General features: G+C 43.0%; 1 protein-coding gene across 1 annotated transcript in view; it reads left to right on the forward strand.

Annotated features, from left to right (window-relative positions):
* Positions 1-2,442: 2,442 nt before the first annotated feature.
* Positions 2,443-26,252, forward strand: part of LOC137004471 (alpha-2-macroglobulin-like) — a 29,240-nt gene continuing 5,430 nt past the window's right edge. Inside the window, exons 1-19 of the mRNA XM_067364829.1 lie at positions 2,443-2,579; positions 3,078-3,258; positions 3,372-3,528; positions 4,035-4,087; positions 4,179-4,199; positions 4,391-4,556; positions 4,667-4,751; positions 4,967-5,078; positions 5,190-5,310; positions 5,425-5,534; positions 5,627-5,797; positions 5,888-6,121; positions 6,229-6,441; positions 6,529-6,678; positions 6,825-6,950; positions 18,725-18,812; positions 21,292-21,430; positions 21,690-21,915; positions 21,986-22,112. Of these exons, the coding sequence (XP_067220930.1) occupies positions 2,494-2,579; positions 3,078-3,258; positions 3,372-3,528; positions 4,035-4,087; positions 4,179-4,199; positions 4,391-4,556; positions 4,667-4,751; positions 4,967-5,078; positions 5,190-5,310; positions 5,425-5,534; positions 5,627-5,797; positions 5,888-6,121; positions 6,229-6,441; positions 6,529-6,678; positions 6,825-6,950; positions 18,725-18,812; positions 21,292-21,430; positions 21,690-21,915; positions 21,986-22,112 (2,566 nt within the window). The 5' untranslated portion in view covers positions 2,443-2,493. The remainder of the gene's footprint in view (positions 2,580-3,077; positions 3,259-3,371; positions 3,529-4,034; positions 4,088-4,178; positions 4,200-4,390; positions 4,557-4,666; positions 4,752-4,966; positions 5,079-5,189; positions 5,311-5,424; positions 5,535-5,626; positions 5,798-5,887; positions 6,122-6,228; positions 6,442-6,528; positions 6,679-6,824; positions 6,951-18,724; positions 18,813-21,291; positions 21,431-21,689; positions 21,916-21,985; positions 22,113-26,252) is intronic.

Raw genomic sequence — 26,252 nt, forward strand, 5'->3', positions numbered from 1 at the left:
TCAATGGCTCTCGTCTTTTTGTCTAATCTTCAATGACTCTTGTGGCTTCGTCTCTGTTTTTATATGGTGTCTCAAAATGTTGCTGCTTATGATTATTGCAACTGTCGGCCTTTCACGGTCATTCTACTATTCAAGGATTTAGGATACGCCGAGCCTACAACCATTTGGATGCGTGCTACGGACGGGGCCTACGCCAAAGAACTTTATCTCGTTGTATAACTTTCTGGTTGTTAATAAATTGTGTTTAAATCATAAGTTATTTTGCTCCTGAGTCTTTCTGGTAGAAATATTATTTTTCCATAACTTGGAAATTAACATTTCTTAGAATTACTAAGCAATCAACACAGGTTACAACGAACAGGTTAACTGATTGTAATATTAATTTTAATGTAGCTACGTCCAGTTAATCAGATTAACGGATTTGCATATTCATAATTAATCATAATTAATCATCATAATGAGTTATGAATAATTATTAATATTTCCCCTTTGAGTTAATTTTTGCTACAATGGGTAAAATGAAAAGTGACAGAATGAAACCGAAAGGGAAATAGGGAATGAAGCTATCAAAAAGAGTTATTCATGAAAAGAACCATCAGCTTATTATTTTCAAAGCACGTCATTAAATGTGCGATACTTGCATGGCCTTTGCAGTGGAAGCAGTTTGTGAAGTTCCTGAAGAAAGATTTCAATGGTTCAATGAGTTTCAATCGATATCTTCTGCGTTGAATGAAGAAGTTGTGATGAATTTGCATAGTTAATTTGACTCGGTTTGGTTGAGAGAGAGCTCTCTCTCTCTCTATGGGTAAGCACATGGCTGGGTGTAGATCGCGCCAACTGATAAGGCCATTCAGAATGGCAAACAGAAGATGCAGAGAAGAAGGAAGAGCTGATGGTTGGCCATTCAGTGATGGTAAAGTTGCTATTTTCTTCCGAGATGGAATGATGGAATTACAGTGTGACTCAGTTGGGAGAGTCCTCTCTCCCGGGCAGAGGGTGAAGATTGTGATCAAGTCCTGCTGGTGCCCATGGGCCCCGATGGGGTCCCACACACACATCCACCAAAAAAAACAAAAAAACAACAATAGAAGGAAGAAGAGAGAGTCTATAAATGAATGCAGGAAAGTCTGTTTTAAGGGCTTTGGATCTTTCCTATGGCCTCTGCTTTTCCATGTGACCACATTTTTCACAGCAATAAAACCATCTTATTTGGTGGTGGCCCTGTGACTGAGGCCTTTTCTAGATTGTGGCTCTTTTCAGGGGATGTTTCATTACTAAGAGTGGGCTTTAAAAATTATTTGTTAAATGTAACAAATAAGTATGTGTCTGATTTGTCTCAGTCGTTACAACATTACCAAGTTCATTTGAAAATCTAGCTTTTTTTATATTTAGAGTCCCAGGGTTGATTGAGAGTGTGGTTGGGAGGTCCATGTGTCTGAAAAGATTAAATCCCTGATGTAAAGTATTCTTTAATGCCAGAATACATCAGAAACAGGGTCAAAACCAGAAGAGAGATCCAAAATACTAATCTAAAATTTAAGATAAACAGAACAAGGTTCAAAATAATCACTAAACCAATACAGGAATGATTGCTCAGAAAGATGAGTGCAATGAGTATGAAGCCAGACTATTTTTTTTTTCTCTCCAGAGATAAAGATAATATTCAGGAAATTAAAGATAATGACATAACAAACCATGCTATAATAATTAACATTTACTTCAGAAATATTTAATATTCTGTCTTGAAATATTACATATGAAACCTATGTAGCAGCATATTTAATTTTACACAACAGATTTTAGGTGACTTTCAGTAGTCATGTTTAGACGTATTGTGTAGGCAGTAGACAGAGAACTTACAAATGCAAACAGCAGCTTACAGTATCTCTCCCACTCAGTTTGAGTGGGTGTATGTGCCAATGGATGTATTATCAGTTGTCTTGGCCCACTATTTGTCTACACAGAGTTAAAGGTCAGTAGCTGACCATTTGCTGACCATTTCTCTGTAGATGAGGATAAGAGTAGGAGTTTGTTTTCAGAAGATCTCATGTACACTTATATGTACTTTAAAGAAGATGATTTCTTGCATGTTATTGTCTACTATGAATTGAAGTTCATAACTTCTCATTTGACTGCAAATAAAATTACTATATTTAAATGCTTGAATATTTCAAGATGCAACCTTTAAGTTCAACTCTGAATTATGTGGTCAGGAACATTCATAATGAACTGGATGTTTATTCTAATGTGTGCAAGAGTAAAGCTTTTGTATGTCTTTACTTGAACTGAACCCACTTAAACTCATCACAAATGAATTTTTGGACAAAACAACAAACTTCGTATTAGCACAGGTTTTTGAACTGTATTGCCCACACGGTTAAATCATTAATCAGATGATCAATACATAATGTTTGAAGGACCTCCTTTAGCATGAGAGTCCCTTTAAAATTGACGGTCCAGTTCATCTCATGACCTGGATGATCGCTCCTCATCATGGCTCTGAATTTCAGCTGCTGTTGGAAAGATCTCCTTCTGCTCTCTTTCCTCCTGATCTGTGTTAATGGACAAACATCAAGGCCGTAAGTTTTTTTTAATTTATTTATTTATTTCTACTGAGGAAGGCCGTTATTCACTATTGTGTTTGTTTGAATAGTAAAATTATTCCAGTAAATTTCATTTAACGTTCTGGTACCAAAATAAATTACTAACAATGAATCTAAGTGTGATCAATTATTAGTATACCATTAGTCATTGTGTAAAATAAGTCTTGATTATTTCTCCTGTATTTATTGAACTGATCTGTTTTGCACAGTAGAGGTTTGCTGATTGAAAGACAACTTAAGGTATAAGATCATTCATAATTAATGACAGTGTTTTTTTTAAGGGCAATATTGTTCTGAATAAAAATGAAAAGTAATAAAGTCACCAGACTTCATTACACAGTTTGCTCTTGTATTCACACTTCTCAGTTGATCAATAGCAAATTAACTGTATTGATTTTCACCCCCACTTAATTTTTTAAGTGTATCTAACCTATCTATCTCAAACAATATTGTATGATCATTGTCTCTGGACAGATCTTTCATAGTGACGTTTCCTGCAGTGATTGAGTCGGGATCTGAGACCAAATTCTGTGCAAGTTTTCTCAATCCCAATGAAAGCCTTGTCATGAACATTCATCTGGTTCATGGTGACCAGAGCACTTTACTGCTGCAGGAGAAAGCTGAGGAAGAGTTTCATCGCTGCTTTAACTTCAAGGTCTGCCATCAAAATGTGCACAAGATAATGACTATACAATCAATTATGTTAGTTTCGCCATAATGCATCTAGTGTTTGTGATGGCAGATTGTGAAAACAATATTTCTCATCAGGCTCCTCTGGTCGAAGCAGAATCAGTGCAGAAAATGAAGGTCGAACTTCAGGGAGAGACTTTCAAGATGACTGAAGAGAGAAAAGTCATGTTCAAGCCTTACCATCCTCTGACCTTTATCCAGACTGATAAACCCATCTATCTTCCAGGACAGACAGGTGAGCTGTGAATGTTTCAAAGGCTAAACCTTAGCAAATAATGCTGGTGTCACTGACATCTAAACCCTGATCACAGCTGATACAACATAAATACATTAAGTAAAGCATGTTAATATCATGCAATAAGCTGATGTAGCACCATAGGTCAAAAATGACAAATGTTGCACAAACCAGCAGATTGTAAAAGAGTATGAAGTAAACAGTTCAATGGATTTACAAACTTGTAAACAGAAAAGGTGATCAGAAGAAAAGATAAGGAAAGCAGATAAGGATGACTGTCATGTAAATGAACAGCCAAAATATTTTTTTTCTTGTTGAAAGAAGTGTCGTGTAAATGGTCCCTAAACTCTGTGGCCCCTCCAGGAGTTTGATACTCCTGCTATAGATCATTACATGTGATAATAGTTGTCTGGTATGGTTACGTTCACACACAGTGTGCTCATTTACAGGAGTGAAATACTGACTGTAAGTGTTATTTTTTTTTAATACACATTTATATTTTACAGTGAACTTCAGAGTTGTTACCATGGATACAAATTTTGCACCCCTTGATCAGCAGGTCTGATGTTTGTTTTCTCTTGCATTGATAAATAGACATTTAATAAATAAACGTGGCTTTTAATCTTTAATTAATATTTGCTCTTTTACAGTATAGTTCAGTGATTCTTGAGGTAAGAACACAAAACATTCTGTACAGTCACAACAAACACACCTTTTAAATCTTATTAACACTAAAGAAATTCTGTTATATTTGCAATTATTGTATTTTCAGAAGGCTAATTAAACATTTCTTCATTGATAGTGCAGATATTTAGTTACAGTCAGCTACACATATCCTGATTGTGTCTTTGGTTTTAAACAGGACAGTCAAGGTAACCGGATTGGTCAATGGACAAATGTTTCTTCAACAAGATGGATTTTGCAGCGTTCTTATGAATTAAACCCAGAGGCCCGTCAAGGCATGTACAAACTGAAGGCTTTTATTAGTGACAGGATGATCTCACATGATTTTGAGGTGAAAAAATATGGTAAGTCATAAAAACAAACGATTGCAGTGTTGCATGGGAAGAATTTCAATAATATGTTTGTATATTAATATCTTATTTAACTACCAATAACTCTAATTTCTGGCTTCTAGTTTTGCCTAAGTTTGAAGTTACTGTAAAAAGCCCAAATAAAGTCAGCATTGAAGAAGAGGAACTGATAATTGAGGTTTGCGGAAAGTGAGTGCTTTATTTTATTTCCTGCATTAAGAGAGCAGTGTGTTCTTTCATTCTTGACACCATTAAGTTACTTTGATTCAATTGTTTTGCTTCTTCTTTTTTTTTTTTTTTTTTTTTTTATCTCTGGGTTCAGTTAATTACTGTAACCCTCATCCTAATATAGTTGCTGAATTGAACCCTGGGCTGTAGATCATTTGATTGTACCTTTTTCACAGATACACTTACGGACAGCCTGTACCTGGTAAATCATGGGTGAAAGTGTGTCGTAATAATTTGTCCTATCAAAGACGTCACACCAATCCAGTGTGTTTAGAGGAAACCATTGAGGTGTGTGAGTTGAAACACAGAACAAGTAATGTCACATTATCTTTCCTCCATTTATCAGTTAAACCACTCTTTAGTTAATATGCTATGTTTGTGTTCATTCATTATAATTAGATAAAAAAGACAGGCTGTGCCGTCCATACCTTAAATGCATCAGTCTTTCTGAACGCCACACTAAAGGACAGTCTTCAGAATTCTCTTGCTGTTGAGGCAATGGTTACAGAAGAAGGAACAGGTGAGCTGTTGGATTTGATCTGATCCACGTTACATACATTTCTTGAGTTTCTCATTTTTGACGTTCTACTTTTATTTGAATAAATATTTATTTTGGTGTTTTTACTATTTACAGAGATCAGCATGACCAAATCTGAATCTGTATTTCTCACTTATGAAATTGGTAAAGTCATATTTACTGACCTGCCCAAAACATATGAACATGGATCAGTTATAGAAGGAAAAGTGAGTCTAAAATGAGTTTGTCTCTGTTTAACACCATTGATATGTACAGAATTATTCCTTAATTTATTCCTTTAAAATCATATTTTCAACAGATCAAACTCTCAAATTTCAAAGGCGCACCGATTCAAAACAAAGAGGTTTATCTAATGGAGGGTCACACTTGGTCCCCAAAACTGCTCCTAAATCTCACTACAGACAGCGATGGACTGGCCAGCTTCTCTTTTAACACATCCAGTCATCCTAAAAGTGATATTAATCTGATAGTAAGAGAGTTTGTATTCAATTAGTTTACTTTTGTGTTCCCTGAAGAGTTCAATTGCATGAGTTATTTTTGATTTTTTGATCATTGTCAGGCAAGTGTCTATCCAGAGGTCCGTTATCATGGCTACAACACGCCTTACATCTCTGCGGATATAAAACCAGTTCAGCTCCTCCAGCCTGCCGCTCCATACAATCCAACACTAAGTGAACTGATTATAGAGAATACTGAGCAACCATTAAAGTGTGACTCTGAGTTTACAGCCACCATCAAGTATTATTTTGTTAGAGAGACAATTGAAGACTTCAAAACGGACATTGTCTATATGGTGAGAACATGTGCAGTATGTACATTATTACACAGATGTTTTTGTTTAACAGTGTTCATTGGCAGCACTAGTCAGTTTGTTATCAGAGTGTCATCTGTCTGTTTCAGGTCTTGTCCAGAGGAGTGATCGTTCATCATGGATATGAGAAGGTTGAAGTGAAATCTTCTAATGGAGTAGCAAGAGGCACAATGTCATTCAAACTGTCTATTAGTGCAGATCTGGCTCCAGTAGTGCAGATTCTGGTGTACTGTGTTCTGCCCAGTGAAAATGTTGTTGCTAGTAGCAAAAATTTCAACATTGAAAAGTGTTTCAAAAACAAGGTATGTATTGTAGCTTTAGAAATGAGCCTCTTTAAACTGTATTACTGACTCAAATCTAAAATAAACCCTATTGACTGTATGTCACAGGTGTCTCTGCAGTTTTCTCCTGCTAAAGCAGTTCCTGGTGAGAAAAACACTCTCCATCTCTCAGCTCAGCCTGGTTCACTGTGCGGCCTCAGTGCTGTAGATCAGAGCGTCCTGATCCTGAAGTCAGGAGAACGCCTGGATACTGACAAGGTTTAGATGCTTTAAGATTTAGTATTGATTAAATGTGTCTTCATTGTGGGAATGAATCTTGTGATAACAGATTTTTAGTTATTACTGCTATTGAAAATACTTGAATTATTTAGAAATCATACTGATAGTGTGTGAACATGTCACAGATCTTCAACCTGCTGCCAGTGCAATCGGCTTCAGATTATCCTTATAGTGTTGGAGATGATCTGGAGTGTCTGCATGTGAGACCCCGTCGAGCTGTGCCGACAGACAACACCTATGAATCCTTAAAGGTAACAGGTGGATTATATGTGTGGCAGTGCAGTAGATAATGACTGGCAGAGTATCCCTTACGGAACAAAAATATTCATGAATATACTGCAATATATAATGCATAATACATTACATAATGCATGTCCATATATGGGGAAACTAGTGTTTATATTTATCAATATACTGCAATATATGCATTGACCATTTATGGCTACATATTGATACACATGAAACACAGAAATGAAGACAAAAAAAGAGCATTACATGTAATATTCATAAAGTTTAATCCTTTATTGTGTACATATATTGCGCATACATGTTCCCATATAGATTTGATTGTATGTACACACATTTATACACACATTCACGGAATGAGTTACAATCAGTGGTTACAAAAGATTTCTAGTTCCCAGCATGCTTTGCTTCTGACTATTAAAGGAGAGTAAATGTTAAAATTAGTGAAGTTCCTAAACGTAATTTAGGGAGGAGCGAGCCCATCTAATCTAAGCTTGAATATGCTTCTTTGAGCCCCTCCTCAGTGGACAGCAAGCCAAATTAGCTAACCTAATACCCTAAAGATTATGTGGACAAACGAACTCGTTAAAGTGTTATTTCAATTGTTTTGCTCAATAATATTATGGGGGAGATCTATTAGCGTTTATTGGCCGAACACACACACACACACACACACACACATATATATATATATATATATATATATATAATGTGTATAATGTAAATAAGTATGAAGTATAATAAATATATTAATTAGATATTTCTCCATATATGTGTGTTTATGCTGCATGAGTAAATATATCTGCAATATATTACACATGCAGTACCATATCTGATCGCTTACAGTCGCAAGAATAAGTATGTGAACCACTTGCAGAATCTGTGAAAATGTGCAAAATTTGAAGAAAATAAGAGAGATCGTACAAAATGCTTGTTATTTTTAATTTAGTACTGTCCTGAGTAAGATATTTTACACAAAGATGTTTACATGTAATCCATAAGACAAAGAAATAGCTGAATTTATTCAAATGACCCCATTCAAAAGTTTGTGAACCATTGATTCTTAATACAGTGTGTCATTACCTGGATGATCTATGACTGTTTGTTTGTTTTGCGATGGTTGTTCATGTAGCAAATTAGCTCAAAATAAATATTAATAATTAATCATAACTAGTACATAATTGAATCAGTTAATAAAATTAACTTAATGTAATAAAATTAATATTACAATCAATTAACCTGTTGTCCAATGAACACACTGGGCCCTATTTTAACGATCTAAACGCAAAGTGTAAAGCGCACGGCGCAGGTGCACTCAGGGCGTGTCCAAATCCACTTTTGCTATTTTAACGACGGAAAAATGGTCCGTGCGCCGGGGCGCATTTTTGAAATGGGTTGTCCCTATTCTCTTAATGAGTAATGGGCGTAATGTTCAATAAACCAATCAGAGTGTCATCTCCCATTCCCTTTAAGAGCGAGATGCGCTCGCGCCAAGGCGAATTGATATTTACATGGCGGAATTTGTTGGCGGAAAAGCTGAACACTTTTCAAGCGAAGAAACCGATCTGCTCGTGCGCAAAGTTAAAGCGTGCGAGCAGATCATCTACGGGACAAGCAGGAATCCACCAAAGCTTCCCGAGGTGAAGAAGGCGTGGGATGAATTAGCAGTGATTGTGTCCTCGTCTTCTGGCATCAGAAGAACTGCTTTACAATGCCGAAAAAGGTACAATGATGTCAGGAGACGGGGAAAACAAAAGCTCGCTGCTAATAAAAAACAGCAGGTGGCCACGGGAGGAGGGCCACATACACCCACCACGGACCTAACGCCAGCGGAGGACATCGCTGCCTCTACCCTCAATGCTGAAAGGGGGTTTAGAGGTGGGCATCCAAGGTAATGAAGTGATAATGTGAAAATATGTACAAAACTTTCAAGCACAAAAATATTTTATTTAACAATAGTCATAAAATATATAAACATGACATTTCATTCAGCTCCGCTGGCTGAAGATTGTGTGGCCGGACCCAGTAGGCAGGAGGAGGGGGCCGTTTCGGATGGAGAAGAAACGGTGGAACAACCATCTAGTTTGAGGGGAGAGGCGAGGCTACCCAGAGCACGACGCGAGAACGTCAGGCACGAAGACCACCCATTCCTGAAACTCCAGCAGGACGGCTTTAATATGCTGGAGAGGGTAATGGGTACACTCAATCAGAGTATGCGGCAGGTGAACACTCGCTTGAGCCGCTTGGAGATGTTGCTGCTGCCCCTCGGACGCATCGCAGACAGTGTGGGAAGGCTCGCTGATGCAGTTGAGCGCATTACACCTGCAACATCTCCTGCAATAACTCCTCCTTCTACCGGATCTTCTCTGTCCACCCGATCCATGTCCACGCTGCGCTCTGCTCCTTTATCATCCCGTCGCCCGTCCCGCCGTGGTGGTTCCCGCCTGTGAGGCCGAAGAGGAAAAATATAAAATAGTTGTTTATTATTATTAATAGAAATGGATTTTTTTTTTCATTAAAGCTTTGGTTTTCATTAAATGTCATGGAGTGATAAGTGTGGGTTAGCATTAAAAAAATGTGTATATTGAGGTGTGTGATACTTATATATATATATATATATTGCATTGATTATATTTATTTATTTATATATAAAATCAATACAATCAACTTTTAGCAAACATTTCAGCTTACCAGGCTACATTAGAAGCAGCTCTTCTGCCAGCTGCTCTCTCCTCGCCCGTGGTGCTGCTTGATGGTTTCGGTTAATTGGCATCGGCACATACAGTTAATTTTCACGCCTTCTAAAGTCCTCTAATCTGTCCTGATTTATGTCTACGAGACATCCATGGCGTATGGCAATGTTATGCAACACACAACACGCCACAAAGAATGCTCCGACCTTCTGAGGGCTGTACTGCAATGTCCCCCCTGACTTATCCAAACACCTAAAGCGCATTTTTAGCATGCCAAACGTCCTCTCGATGACAGCTCGTGCGTTCGCGTGTTTGCGATTAAAAAAACCTTCCCTTACTGTTGTAGGCATGATATAAGGTGTAATCAGCCATGTCTTTAATGGATAGCCATTGTCCCCTAACAGCCACCCGTCCAGGGAAGGGTCACCCTGGAAGACTGCAGGAATGACAGAGTTGTCCAAAATAAAGGAGTCATGGCTTGATCCAGGATAATTTGCGAATACATGTGTAACCTTACACGTTGCATCGCAAATCACCTGGATATTGATGGAATGGGTTCCCTTACGATTAACGTAAACCTGAGCATTCTCTGACGGGGCACGTAGTTGCACATGCGTACAATCTATCGCACCCAAAACTCCAGGGAACCCAAAGTTAGTCAAAAACTCCTCTTTAACCCTATTTTGGGTAGCAGGCGTCATGGGGAATTTAATGAATTCGCGTGCATGTCGGACTAGGCTTAATGTCACTGCATGTATTGCCGAACTTACGGCAGGTTGGGATATGCCTCCAATCGAACTCAAAGGATGTTGGAATAATCCACTCGCAAAAAAATTTAGCGCAACAGTTATTTTAACAGCAACAGGGAGTGCATATGGGCAATATGAATTTGTCTGCAGATCATCTGCCAGAAGATGACAAAGGTCTGTTACTGCCTGGCGGGATAGGCGAAGCTTCTGGCGACACTCCACCTCAGACAGGGACAGATATGTGGACCTCGGCCGGTAGATCCTATGCCTCCTCGGTCTTTCAATTGTTTGGCCGAGCAGGTACTCCATTTGGCTGAACAATTTGAAAATACGTAAAATTATAAAATACACTGACTTATTAACCACACCGATTCAGCTGAGGAGTTCAACGAGTGATGTTTTGCCTAAATTACCTGTTAAGTGCTCAGTCAATCTTTCAGTCGTCTGTGTTGGATGCAGGCTTTCAAATAGCTCCGCGCGATGAGTCAGTTAATATATATGTGTGTATTGGCATGATTGTCCAATTAATTAGCCAATTTCGTTCATCATTATAAGTAGTAATAGGCTGAATTGAAAATAGGTAGCCTAATTCTAATACACGCAATGACTATTCATGATTACATTTTTATATTTATGTAGCCTACACAATAATATTCTTTTACACTGTAATCCTTTTGTTTTTAATATTTGGCATGTTTGTGTGATGCGCATCCCTGTGTGTAATAAGCAAAGTCAACGCAGAGGCGCAGTTTCTACCAACGCGCCCTAACAAAAAAATATTGCGCCATTGACTTTAGACTTTAGACCAGGTTTGAGTTGGTCTATGGCGCAGTCTATTTTCAGCTCCTTAAAATAGCAATGCGCCGGCAATGCGCCTGAACACACCTCTTTTTTAGACCAGCACGCCCATGGGCGCACTAACTGGCGCAAATGCATTTACTAATTTAAGGACGTGGCACTGACCGGGAAAGCGCGAACGGCGCCGGACGCAAACTAGCAAACACACTTGCGCTGCGCCTTGCGTCGCATTGCGCCGGGTGTATTATAGGGCCCACTGTGTTAATTGTTTATTAATTCTAAGAAATGTTCATTTCCAGGTTATGGGAAATAACAATCTTATTCTATAAAAAGCCTGTAGTCAGGATCGACATGAATAGGGACTCCAGTATATGAGCACAAAACACAGGCAACTTTACATGTGACATGAACGAGACTTTATTAACTAGACTAAACACTTAAACTACTCTAACATTCACACACATACATGCAGCACACAGTTGAGAGAGAGAGAGAGCTAAAACAGAGTACAGGAAGCAAGAGGTTACAGCGTTGTTTGACATTCAGCAGATCAACAGCCTTGAGCAAACCATCAGTTTAGTTTTAACAGGCCCTTCTTTAAAAGGGGTAAGGATACTCAATGTATCCGATAATGAGACTAAGTTTGATACTTGCATGTCTCTCCAAGTTGAATTAAAACTGTCCTGATGCAATTTGTGGAGGCTTCCATTGAATCTTTGCTGATATTGTCTTGACAAAAGAGAACCAGTTGGATTCAGAGGATCTTTGGTGAATGGAAGGTCTAGGCTGAGGCCTGGCACAAGCTTGGGGTTCCTTAGAAGCTTCTAGCTTCTTAAAGCGTCATCTTGACGTCAGCATTTGTCAGTAAAAGAGAAGAAGAGGAGGAAGAGCAGGAAGAGTAAGGTTGATCTTGTGATCAGTGAATATAAGGGGTGAAGATGTCACACCCTCTTAAGGTGTCTGAGCCAATAAGGAGTTGCCCCCTCGGAAGGAAGTTTTACGAGTCTTTGTTCTGTAGCAAGATATTAGCATAAGACACTGGATTGGATGAATGAGAAAAGAACCCTCTAGATTCTTATAATACTAATGGGTCACAGAGTTAGTAACATGTAACATAAATTACCAAATAGGAAATGAAAGTTGGAGTCCGTAGATACCAAACATGCTGCCAATGTGATCTCAGTTAACTATACATTTGCAACTATGGAACATTAATACCAAAATAGTTCAAAAGAGAGAATTAATACATAGAATAAAACCTATAAAAGGAAAGTCATGAGATGGGAAAATTGGATACGTGTTTATACAATTCCCAAGTGGTTATATAGAGAATACATAGGATTAAGAGAGTTTATTTGTCCTTCTCAGGAAGAGTGAGTCACTAGTCTCTACAGCATTCTTCCCGATCATAAAAGTACCATATATCTGTAACAGGACACCTAGGTTGGCCTGTGTGCTGGTTGCAGTTTTAGGGGGATGGGTTCACAAAACTTTGATGAAGTGAGTTCATAGGTAATTTAATAAATATATTGAATAATTTTGTGTGCCTGATTGGTCCAGACGCTATATTCATGAGTCTCTTGTTTGTTCTCTTGTTTGTTCTGAACAGTTAAACTGAGCTCTGTTCTTCAGAAAAAATCTATAAAATCCGATAGTTCCTTTCGTGGGAACTATCGACGCTGCGTGAAACGCATTGGGAACCTTCTGCGTGATATCGTCATTGAAGCACTCCTGTATCCAACCAATCGTGTAACGAGACGTCAGAGGCGGGTGACGTCACGGACCAGGAAACTATAAAGCATGCCCGGATGCAGAGAACGCTAGCTTCTGTTATCTTCAGCAAGCACTCTATGTTATCCCGTGTGTCTTATTTATTGTTGTCTGTCCATATATATATTATTGGTCTCACTCTTCGTCTGAGGACAAGAGCTGCAGCAACAAGTGTGTGTGTGTCTAAGATCGCTGTTGTGCATCTTATTGTTTGTGATTTATCTCTCTTTGTCTGAGGACAAGAGTTTCAACATACATACATACATACACCTCATAAGACACAAAAATATATAAAGAAATGGCGGATGAAAGCAGCAAGTGGTTCAGGAAATGTGTCCATCCCTGCACTCGCTTTATCCCTGATGGGGATACGCACGATATGTGTGTTGTTTGCCTGGGGGTTGAGCACGCGCAGGCAGCTCTCGAGGGAGCTGTCTGCGTGCATTGCGAAAGGCTCACCCTCAGAGTGCTGCGATCTCGCTGGGCACTCTTTGATAGAGCGGAGGGTGCCTCGGTTGATGTTCCCCGCGGATCGGGTCCCGCTGCTGCCGAGGCAGAGCGAAGGCTCCATTCATGGGGTTCACAAATGGATCTGGCAGCGGGGGTTGAGACGGGCCCCGCCCTATCTCTCCCTTTAGCTGCCAGACCCACTGTCTCTCCTGCCGTGGTGGAAGCACGCCCAGCGGTTTCTTCCCCTCGGGGAGAGACATTGGCACTTCATCTGTCTTCATCTGAGGATGTTGATGTGATGAGTGTCGACGCAGCGGAAGAGGAACCGCCATCCTCTTCCTCTGCAGATGAGGAGCTCATGGAGGTAGTGGCCAGAGCTGTTGCCAAATTAAATATTAGCTGGCCAGAAGCAGAGCGGGGAGATGTAAGACCTAAAAACTCGATGAGCGCTTTCTCCCCGCGCGGTCATTACCTCCACGTCGGTGCTTACCGTTCTTTCCAGATCTACACACTGAGGTGTCTAGATCATGGAATAGACCAGTCCAACACAGAGTGTTCAGCCCCCAGACCTCGGTCTATAGCAACATCGTGGGGCTGAAACAGTATGGTTATGCGGCGATGCCCCGGGTTGAAGAGACGCTCGCGGGCTATCTCTAACCCGAGTCGGCATCGTCCTTAAAAGCACCGACGTTGCCCACCAAGCCCCTTAAGACTACATCTTCCTTGGTGGGCAAAGCTTATGCGGCAGCAGGGCAGGCAGCAGCGTGTCTTCACACTATGGCGCTGCTGCAAGCTTATCAAGCTGAAGTGCTGGGGGAAATTGAGACCAGCGGGGAGGCCACATTTGGGTGCATCCAGGAACTGCGCATGGCGACAGACCTGGCTCTCCGTGCCACCAAGGAGACGGCTAAAGAAGTGGGCCGTTCTATGGCAGCCCTGGTGGCCACGGAGAGGCACTTGTGGCTGAACCTCTCCGACATAAGGGACAGAGATAAGTCTGCCCTTATGGATGCGCCGCTGTCTCTTGCGGGCGTCTTCGGTGACGCAGTCACAACTGTCGTCGAGAGGTTCCAGGAGACCAAGAAACAATCTGCGGCGTTTCAGACTTCGTCCTATCATAGACTTACGGGTGTTGAATCGGTCGGTGCAAAGACTAAAATTCAAAATGCTTACACTCAAACAGATCATTCCCCAAATCAGGTCCGAGGACTGGTTTGTGACGATAGACTTGAAAGATGCTTACTTTCATGTATCCATCCATCCATCCTTCTCATTGGAAGTTCCTCAGGTTTGCTTTCAGGGGCGAAGCTTACCAGTACAAGGTTCTTCCGTTTGGCCTATCATTATCACCCAGCACATTCACGAAGTGCGTGGATGCAGCCCTGGCTCCTTTGAGACTCCAGGGCATTCGCATACTGAATTACATCGACGATTGGTTGATTCTAGCTCGCTCAGAGCAACAAGCAGTTCAACATCGAGATGTTGTTCTGTCTCACATGAAAAGGCTTGGGCTGAGGCTCAATGCCAAGAAGAGTGTGCTGATACCGGCTCAGACCACCAATTATCTAGGTGTTATGTGGGACTCCACAACAATGCGGGCATGTCTGACTCCTGTCTGTGTGAGCTCTGTTCTGTCAGTCGTAAAAGGGGTGAAGTTAGGCCAGTCTCTCACTGTGAAAGTTTCAGAAACTGTTGGGTCTAATGGCAGCTGCGTCCAACATAATTCCTTTTGGCCTCCTGCATTCGAGACCCCTACAGTGGTGGCTCAGGACCAGGGGGTTTTCCCTGAGGGGGAACCCTTTTCGAATGATCAAAGTCACACGGCGATGCCTTTGTGCTCTAGCCGTGTGGAAAGACCCCTGGTTCCTGTCCCAGGGTCCCGCGTTGGGAGCCTCTGGTCGTCGCGCAATGCTTACGACAGACGCTTCCCTCACGGGCTGGGGAGCGATCATGAACGGTCGCTCAGCTCAGGGTCTTTGAGAGGACCATCAACTCTCCTGGCATATAAATCGGCTGGAGATGATGGCGGTGTTTCTAGCACTAAAACACTTTCTCCCAGACCTGAGAGACCATCATGTGCTGGTCCGCACAGACAATATGTCAGTGGTCTCTTATATAAACCATCAGGGGGGTCTACGGTCTCGCCAACTAAATTACTTGGCCCGTCGGATCCTCCTGTGGTCTCAGGGGAAGCTGCTTTTGTTGAAGGCAGCCTATATCCCCGGGAGTCAGAATGTGGGGGCAGACGCCCTGTCGAGGCAGGGGCCGAGGCCCGGGGAGTGGAGACTCCATCCAGAATTGGTGGATCTCATTTGGAAAAACTTTGGTCAGGCACAAGTAGACCTGTTTGCTTCGGGAGAGTCAACCCAGTGTCCGCTCTGGTACTCCCTCACGCATCCAACACCCCTGGGTCTGGATGCCATGGTACAGACGTGGCCGAGGCTACGTCTGTACGCATTTCCCCCGTTTGCTCTGCTCCCACAAGTCCTGGAGAAAGTACGCCAGGAAGGGGTCAGCCTGATACTGGTGGCCCCATACTGGCCGACCCGAATATGGTCTTCGGACTTGGTGTCCATGATAGACGGCGCTCCGATGGAGCTCCCCTTGAGACGGGATCTTCTATCTCAGGCGGGCGGCACGATAATACATCCCCGCCCAGAACTATGGAAACTATGGGCCTGGCCTCTGAGGGGGACCGGTTCATAGAGGCTGGTCTTTCATCTGAGGTTGTTGAGACCATACTTAGCTCCAGGGCTCCCTCCACGAGGAAGCTTTACTCTTATAAGTGGAATTTATTCTCTACCTGGTGTAGATAACATGAAACGGACCCTGTCCGTGCTCCTATCAGCTTTGTGCTATCTTTTCTCCAAGAAAAATTCTCGGAGGGCTTATCTTATTCAACCTTGAAGGTTTATGTTGCGGCTATATCAGCCTATCATGTTGGGGGGATTCTTCAGTTGGTCGAGACCCCCTCGTGTCACGCTTCCTCCATGGTACACTGAGGCTGAGGCCTCCAGTGCGCACAAGGACCCCGGTCTGGGACTTATCAGTGGTTCTACGTGGGTTAGCTGAGGCTCCCTTTGAACCACTGGAGGAGGTGTCTGTAAAGTTTCTGACTTTAAAGACGATATTTTTACTTGCTATTACTTCTCTAAAAAGAATTGGAGATCTTCAGGCCTTTTCAGTGGCCCCCTCATATTTGGAGTTCGCTCCTGGAATGGTGAGAGCATTTCTTCATGCTAGACCTGGCTATGTGCCGAAGGTCCCCACCAATGTCCCGGGTCCTATTGTGCTTCAAGCCTTTCATCCTCCTCCATTTATATCTTCGGATCAGGAAAAACTAAATCTGCTTTGCCCAGTGAGGGCTTTGGACGCTCATGTCCACAGAGCTGCACTGTGGAGTAAAACAGAGCAATTGTTCGTCTGTTACGGTTCTCCTAATAAAGGTGGACCGGCGTCCAAGCAGAGGATGAGCAAGTGGGTGGTCGAGGCCATCTCACTTGCATATAAAGCAGTCGGACAGTCCTCTCCCTTTAAGGTCCGCGCTCATTCCACAAGGGGTATGGTCGAAAGCTTTGATGTCTGGCGTCTCTATGAGTGACGTTTGTGATGCAGCTGGATGGTCAAACCAGCACACATTTATCAAATATTATAACCTTGATGTGGGCTCCACTCCGGGGTCCTCCGTACTGTCTAGCTAACATAGCAAGCATTTGAAGTACGGCACAGTTGGGATTGCGTTCCCAATGCGTTTCACGCAGCGTCAATAGTTCCCACGAAAGGGAACGTCTCGGGTTACGGATGTAACCCTGGTTCCCTGAGTAAGGGAATGAGACGCTGCGTCTCTTGCCGTACCCCTGCATGCTTGCGAGTGCTTTCTTCAGATTTTCCACAGAAGCTAGCGTTCTCTGCATCCGGGCATGCTTTATAGTTCCCTGGTCCGTGATGTCACCCGCCTCTGACGTCTCGTTACACGATTGGTTGGATACAGGAGTGCTTCAATGACGATATCACGCAGAAGGTTCCCAATGCGTTTCACGCAGCGTCTCGTTCCCTTACTCAGGGAACCAGGGTTACATCCGTAACCCGAGACGTTTTCCAGCATTTTTTGCATATTAGAATATTAGATATTAGATTTACAACAGTGACTGAATGATTTTGAGATCTGTCTTTTCACACTGAGGACAACTGACGGACTCAAACACAACTTTTAAAAAAGGTTCAAACTTCAGAAGAAAACACGATGCATTAAGAGTCGAGGGGTGAAAACTTTTGAACATGGATGAAGAGGTCCAAATTTTTCTTATTTCGCTTGAATATAATTTTTTTTTCATTTGGTACTGCCCTTCGGAAGCAATAGAAGATACTTGCATGTTTCCCGGAAGACAAATTAAATACAATTTACCTTGATCTTCAAATTCCAAATGTTTTCACCCCCCATCTATTAATGCATCATGTTTTTTTGGAGCATCAGTGAATGTTTGAAACTTTTTTAATAGTTGTGTTTGAGTCTCTCAGTTGTCCTCAGTTTGAAAAGACGGATCTCAAAATCATTCAGTCACTGCTGTAAAGGGTTCAAACATGCAAAAAATGCTGGAAAACTGAAGAATCTGCAGGACCTGGAGATTTCTTCTGAAGAACAGAGCTCAGTTTAACTGCTCAGAACAAACAATAGACTCATGAACAACCATCACAAAACAAAAAAACAGCCGTGGATCATCCAGGTAATGACACACAGTATTAAGAATCAATGGTTCACATACTTATACTTATTTTAAATAAATTCAGCTATTTTTTTTTTTTTTTTTTGTCTTGTGGATTATATGTAAACATCTTACGTAAAATATCTTACTCAGGACAGTATTAAATAAAAAATAACATGCATTTTGTATTATCTCCCTTATTTTGTTAAAATTTTGCACATTTTCACAGATTCTGCAAGTGGTTCACATACTTATTCTTGCAACTGTATACATCTATATATTATGAAGTGTATTACTGAATATTAAAGTATGTACATAATGGTATATTAGTAAATATATTGTCACATATTTTTCAATATATGAAAAGTGGCAATTCCTTATGTATTATTGTAACATATTAACAAAGTATATTATTCTGTAAATTTTCAAATATACCTTTAAATCATTTAATATATTGATCATTCATATATATTTATAAGAAATATATCTTTTTTATAAGAGATATACTGCACATGCGTAAGTAAATGCATAAATACATCCTCTTGATTATGCTGACAATTAAAAGTAATTTGAATTTTCATGACTTTTACTGTGGTTTATCTTTTCCATTTGACAGAGAGTAGGATTGAAGATGGCAACAAATTTGGTTGTGCGAGTCCCTGAGTGTCTGTCATACAGAGGCTTGATGTATCACCGATACGTTAGTATGTGTACATGTTCTGTTATTGCAATCACAGCTATGAGTTTTTGTTATGAAATAGATTTCCAAAAAAAAAAAAAAAAATCACTTTGCAATTTGTTTTTAATTTGTAATCAAACAATTTGTACAATTTTACAATTATAGTGATGTAGTAGGAATTTTTTTTCTGATGTTATTAGTTAACTTTGAATCAGTGTTATTATGGGTAACAAAAACTTAACTACATAACTTTTGTAAAATAAAATTAATCGTTGGCAGCTCTAAAATACAAAACTAAAACAGCCGTAAGCAGCAATACCAGGCCAAGCCCTGAAGGGGCAGTGACAGCAGTGAATAGCCAGAAAAGAAAAAAACAGCAGAAATAAAACGTGCATGAGAAACAGATAAGATCAAAAGGTGGTAATGAACTCAAAACGAATCAAAGTAACAACATTACAAAAACTTTTGTAAAGCTGTACCTGGCAGGAATTAAACCCACAACCTTTAGATCACATGCTTGTTGCTTATCGCTGTGTGCCACTCGGACGACATGTTTGCTGGGGTTCAGTGCTTCAAGAAAGGATGAACCCAAAATGAAGATTTTGTATATAAATGCAGTGCATGTTATATTTAATAAGTTCAAATGAGATCATTCTCAGAAAGACACAATGAACAGAAGCAAATTTTGCATTACTTCTGGCCACAGTACTTCTTGCAGTCTGGGCATGTGCCCCACAGGATTCAAACCCACGACCTGAAACGACTGTGCCACACAGTTGACGCACATTCTCCAGGCTGTTGAGGAGAGCCTTCAGTGTGAGAATGAGCTAAAAAAGACATTACTTAGCATATTAACCAAATTAACCAGATTGTCATGCTAAGCTAACTTAATGCTAATGTAGGCTAACTTATGGTTAACCTGAAAGATGAAGAGTGACAATAGAAAGAATGGCAAATGGATAGCATGCTAAGCTAACTAGCATAAGTCAACAAACATAAAATATCCGTTCTGTCATTTCTGTGCAGATAATCTGATCAGATTTTTGACAAAATTGGACAAAAATCATAGGCAAATTGGTAGGCGGGGCATATTTACTTCAATATGGTGGACAGGCACAATGAAGGAAAATGACAAACAAGCATAAGCCAGGGAATGAAACAAAACTAAATTTGGACTGTATTCAAAAGTTATAAGCATTTTTGCAAAAATCCTTATATGTCTGGAACACTAGGTGGAGCTGTGCTCAAACTTCTGATGCACCTTCAGGACATGCTGTTGATGATCCCTACCTAATTTTGTGATTATATGTTAAATCGTTTAAAAAATATTGCAATTTATGACAAAATGGCTGACTGATGTTTTATCCGATCGGTTTCCTCTGGGTCTGCATGAAACAAGGAATCCATAGACACCAAGATCATGATTTTCTGATTTTAATAAATAGGCATTTTCATATCTCATGACCTGTAGGTGGTGCTGTTCCCAAATTTAGCATGAACCGTCAGATCAAGGTTCTGATGAAACCAAATTTAATTTCGTTTGCTCAAAGTCTGGCCGATACAGCCTCTGAACCAATTTTAGGTCGACATTGTTAAGTTCACAACATCGTAGGTTTTGAACAAAGATAAAATAAAAATTCTGTTCAGTCATTTCTGTGTGGCTCTGTCCATTTTCATAAGAATGAAATTCAAACGTGAATATTTTAACTGGTGGTGGCACTATAGAGTTGGTAGAGACTCCAAAGCTGGTCAGAGTACTATTCATTAACATTCATTGCCATTAAAGGTGCTCTAAGTGATGTCATGCATTTTTAGAACATTTTTTGTCACATACAGCAAACATCTCCTCACTATCCGCTAGCTGCCTGTCCCCTGAACACACTGTAAAAAAACACGGTCTCTGTAGTTGCCACAAGCTCCAAAAACAGCAATAAAAATAAACTGGTGCAGCCTGGACCACGAATCATAATAAACATACTCCAGCCAATAACGGACAAGAATGATTTTAAATGCGCGTTCATGACTGTTTCAAGAAGCACGGAGGGGAGGGGGAGGAGGAGGAGGAGGAGGAGGGAGGGTCTAGCTAGCCTCTGTTTTGTTTGACAACACTTCGAACATCAACAGGAAGTTACTCCACCCAGGATCACTTAGAGCACCTTTAAGTGTGCCAATTTTCATAATTTTCCTATATTCCGTTCATAAGGCTGCCATAGACTTCCATTGGGGGGAATAATAATAAAGATTAAGAAGAATAGTACAAACAGATACAGTAGGGGCTACAGCTACTTTGGTGCTTGGCCCCTAAATACAAAGTAATTAAACTGAAACTAGAACACTCTGACAACACTAAAATAAATCTGTATATCAAAATAAAATAATGTGTATTAAAAAGATGATCTGCCTACTGTTTGTTGTTCACTTATGACTGTATATAGAATTGGTTATTTTGATGTGCTGTTCACATACATATCACTTAAAATTACAAAATATCACGTTTTTTCCAGGGGTGTATCATTATGATCATGTAATGGAAGGTATGGCTTCACCAATGGGTGGTTCTGGTAACACCGACAGAGATTCTCCAGCAGTGACGATTCGGACTGTCTTTCCAGAAACGTGGATCTGGGAACTTGCTGAAGTGGGGTATGTGAAGCATAATCAATACATTTAACATATATCTTATATTTAATATAAGTTATATTATCTTATAAGATATCTTATAACTTTAATACATCATCTCCCCTCACACCCACAGGACAGAAAATACCTTGCTTTGCAGATTCTGAATCCATTTTTTTTTTTTTTATTTTTTTTTTCATCTCTGGGCTGAATATTGTTATTTATTACAGGAAAAGGGGACGAGTCAGAATCAAATATACCTATTGTTGTAATTCCTCCACAGGGACTCTGGATCAGTTCAGGTTCCTGTCACGGTTCCTGACACCATCACTTCTTGGGAGACGGAGGCCTTCTGTCTGTCCTCTGAAGGTCTGGGTCTGGCTCCTCCTGCTCAGCTGACAGTTTTCCAGCCCTTCTTCCTGGAGCTCACTCTGCCTTACTCCATCATCCGTGGGGAGATCTTTGAGCTGAAGGCCACTGTCTTCAACTATCTGTCCAAGTGCATCATGGTGAGATTTCACACTCAGTCTGATCAAATCATATCAAATATGCCACTAATCATGTGTGGTTGATTGACAGGTTAAAGTGACTCCAGCTCCTTCCTCAGACTACACTCTCAAAGCCTCCTCTGATGATCAGTATTCATCCTGTCTATGTGCTAATGGAAGAAAAACCTTTAAATGGATCCTCACTCCTTCTGTTCTTGGTGAGTTTTCCAGTCTGAATCATTGTTCCCATTCAATCGGTCACGTTCGACGTACGTTGGACAGACCGACGAATAGGAATCTCGCTAGAGAGGCCAATCTACTTCGAGTGTAACTAAAACGAGCCAATGCACATTGGCATGCAATCATATGCATCAGCTGCTCGCCTTGCAGCGCGGGTATATAATGAGCAGCAGGTGCGTTGCATCTTCAGCTTTTCGCTTCGGAGCCGAACGGTGTTTGTTCCTGTTCTCTGCAAGCGAGTGTCTGCTAGAAGACGAGTCAAGCTTTTTGGTTGAACTTCTCTTTTTTTCCGAGTGCGGGCGAACAGCACAGCAGCGGGGTCGAAGTCCTCTCTTTTTCTGTTTTTGTTTCGTTTGCCGTTTTTGAGCAAATAGCTGTTTGACAGCGTCAGAAGGCTGTTCTCACGGCCGGTACGGTGCGCTTTTGAGCGCTGAAAAGCCGTTTTTACGGCTGGTAAGAGTGAGCGCCTTCAAAGAGAGAGAAAGCACACGACAGGCTGCACACAATCCCTGTCTGTGTTGCGGTGGCCGTTCCCCTGCGTGCTTCAGCACTTCTAAGAGTAAAGTCCCTGAAAGAGCTTACACAAGTAGATTTGCGTCTTTTTAAAGACGACATCCTACTTGTGTTTCTGGATGCGGTCATTCCTGTCCTCACTGACGGCCACGATCACCGTTTCACATGTCTGGGCACGTGCTGAAATGTTGTTCGAGGGTGTTCATGTTTTCATATGAGAATATGATCACGTCGACACGCCGGTCGTGACTCTTCTTTCTCCGGGAAGCTTGAGTCCCCTCTGTTGTTGGCCAGCTGCCGCTTGTGTGTAAAAGCACAGCCGCGGGTCTGCCCGACACTCTGGGAGACCGTGGAGATCAACGAGAGCAAACCTCTCGCTCCTCTGCGTGTCGTGTGCCGTCGAGCTGCCGGGCTGCAGCGCGGGTTGTCACGCCAACCCAGCGCTCGCTCGGCGCTCTAGATGCGCGGTTCCCTTGCATAATCTCCATTGTAGCGCCCTCTCTGGTGCACCAGAAGAGGTCTACTTTGCTGATATGGCTTGGGTGACATGAGGTTGAGGGGTTCCTTCGTGGAACCAACCCCCTAGGGCCCCTCCCTCTCTAGCGCATTGCAAGCTGTGCAGTTTCTGGATTGGATTGCTGGTCCTTTTCAATAGGGGAACCTAGCATTTCATTTCAGAGCTCCAGCTGAGGGACAGACGTCGATTGCAGCATCGGAGAAAGTGCTGTTATGCTCTGGAAATGAGGGTGACGCTGCCCACTGTAATGGTGTGTGCTTATGCTGACTCAGATTCGGAGTTTACAGCCATGCTTTCCTGGGTCTTCCAGATGTGCATGGAAAACTTGGCAGTATGGGGGTATATTGGTGCCATAAATATGGAATGCCAAAGGTGCCAGAATCTGCATAAGTTTTTCCTCTCTCACTACCCTCTTGGATGGGGTGGCTGCACACAGACCACACCCACCCTGCATGTGAGGCCAAGGCACTCTTTTTGCATGAGGGTAGTTCTGTGCTGGGGTTGAGCTGCGCTTGTTGACTAACCGTGATCAAAGTCACGGCGCAGGCCCTCAGCCAGACGATGTCCACCTCAGTGGTCCAGAAGTGCCCCCTGGCTTACCTTGTGAGGTGTGAGAGGTTGTCAAGCTAAATGCTTTCTCGATTGTCCCATCTTACGAGGTGGCCTTTTCGGTGACACTGTCGAGGACTGAGCCCAGCGGTTCTCTTCAGATAGTAGCGGATCGGGGAGCTTCCCATGACAAACCATTGAGTTCCTCTTGGGCCGCCCCTCAGTCTGCTCGTCGCCAAGGGTGTCGTCCCCTTCAAGAAACTCCGGCCCAGCAGGCTCTGCTGTATCCATTGCGGGGAGATGACGCCTCCCGTCTCTGCAGCTGTTTAACTGGTTGGTGAGAATCACCCCTGAGACGGGCGACCCAGAGATGGGTGGGGCTGCTCTTCCACCCCTGGAGGAGGGCCAGGTGGTAAATCCTTTATTGGGTTTGTTTCTGTTCCGCCACTGACCCAAGAGGCAGCGGTACCCAAATTTAAAAGAGCAGTTCCTCCATTCCAGGTCTGAAGAGGGTTTGGAGAGCAGTGGGAGGAGAAAAACCTCACCACTCTCATCCCCCTCTTCTGTCGCCAGCGGACAGCAGCGAGCAGCCAAAGCCTCGACTGCTCCCTCTGTCCATCCGTGGAGCCAGGTAAGTGTTGCCTAGCACACTGTGACGCCGCTTCGGGCCGCCTCACAAAGAGAGCCCCCCGAGCCGCGTCCCTGTGTTCCACCTCGCTGCTCTGCTGCGGGTACACCGGTGGTCCCTTTGGTCCTGCTTGTACGGTCTCTGCGAGCCGGGTTAGCGCTCCCCAGTCCGTCTCGCTGGCTCCTTCGGACCATCAGGGTCGGCTTTGCGATTCAGTTCGCCCGGCTTCCCCCCCCAAGTTCAGGGACGTCCTCTTCACTACAGTGAAAGATGCCGATCCCCCTGTCCTGCGTGCGGAGATCGCAGTCCTACTGGCGAAGGACGCGATAGAGCCGGTCCCTCCAGCCGATTTAAGGTCGGGGTTCTACAGCCCCTACTTCATTGTACCCAAGAAAAGCGGCGGGTTACGACCGATCTTGGACCTGCGAGTTTTGAATCGGAGCCTCCACAAGCTACCATTCAAAATGCTCACGCAGAAACGCATTTTCGAGTGCATCCGTCCCCGAGATTGGTTTGCATGTTTCAATTCTTCCGCGACACAGGCCATTCCTGAGATTCGTGTTCGAAGGTCGAGCATATCAGTACAGAGTCCTACCCTTCGGGCTGGCCCTGTCTCCCCGCGTCTTCACAAAAGTCGTGGAGGGAGCCCTTGTTCCCATGAGAGAACAGGGTGTTCGCATTCTCAACTATCTCGACGACTGGCTCATTCTAGCACAGTCCCGGGATCAGTTGTGCAAACACAGGGATTTGGTGCTCAGACACCTCAGCCAGTTGGGGCTTCAGGTCAACTGGGAAAAGAGCAAACTCGCCCCGGTGCAGAGGATCTCTTTTCTCGGTATGGAGTTGGATTCGGTCGAGCAGATAGCACGCCTCACAGAGGAACGTGCTCGGTCGGTGTTGAACTGCCTGAATACATTCAATGGCAGGACAGCGGTCCCACTGAAGTTCTTTCAGAGGCTCCTGGGGCATATGGCGGCTGCTGCGGCTGTAACACCGCTCGGTCTGCTTCATATGAGACCGCTTCAGCACTGGCTTCACGGCCGAGTCCCGAGATGGGCGTGGCAGCGCGGCACGTTCCGGGTGCCAATCACTCAGGAGTGCCGCCGAACCTTCAGTCCGTGGTCGGACCCCTTGTTTCTTTGGGCAGGAGTGCCCCTAGAACAGGTGTCCCGGCATGCTGTGGTGTTCACAGATGCTTCTGCCACCGGCTGGGGTGCCACGTACAACGGGCATGCAGTCTCAGGGGTTTGGACGGGACCCCATCTGCATTGGCACATCAATTGCCTCGAGTTGCTGGCAGTACGCCTTGCTCTGAGCCGCCTCAAAGGCCTGCTTCAGGGCAAGCATGTACTGGTCCATACGGAAAACACTGCGACCGTTGCGTACATCAACCGTCAAGGTGGTCTACGCTCCCGTCGCATGTCGCAACTCGCCCGCCATCTCCTCCTGTGGAGTCGGAAGCATCTGAGGTTGCTTCGCGCCATTCATGTCCCCGGTGTGCTCAACCGTGTGGCCGACGAGCTATCACGAGCTGCGCTGCCAGGAGAGTGGCGACTCCACCCCCAGGTGGTTCAGCTGAACTGGAGAGAATTCGGAGAGGCTCAGGTAGACCTGTTTGCCTCACCAGAAACCTCCCACTGCCAGTTGTTTTACTCTCTGACCGAGGGGACACTCGGGACAGATGCACTGGCTCACAGCTGGCCCCGGGGCCTGCGCAAATATGCGTTTCCCCCAGTGAGCCTACTTGCACAGACCCTGTGCAAAGTCAGGGAGGACGAGGAGCAGGTCTTGTTAGTTGCGCCTTACTGACCCAACCGGACCTGGTTCCCAGAACTCTCACTCCTCGCGACAGCCCCTCCCTGGCCCATCCCTCTGAGGAAAGACCTTCTTTCTCAGAGATGGGGCACTCTT

This window comes from Chanodichthys erythropterus, chromosome 17 (genome assembly GCF_024489055.1).
Source record: "Chanodichthys erythropterus isolate Z2021 chromosome 17, ASM2448905v1, whole genome shotgun sequence".
In the NCBI taxonomy this organism is placed as follows: domain Eukaryota; kingdom Metazoa; phylum Chordata; class Actinopteri; order Cypriniformes; family Xenocyprididae; genus Chanodichthys; species Chanodichthys erythropterus.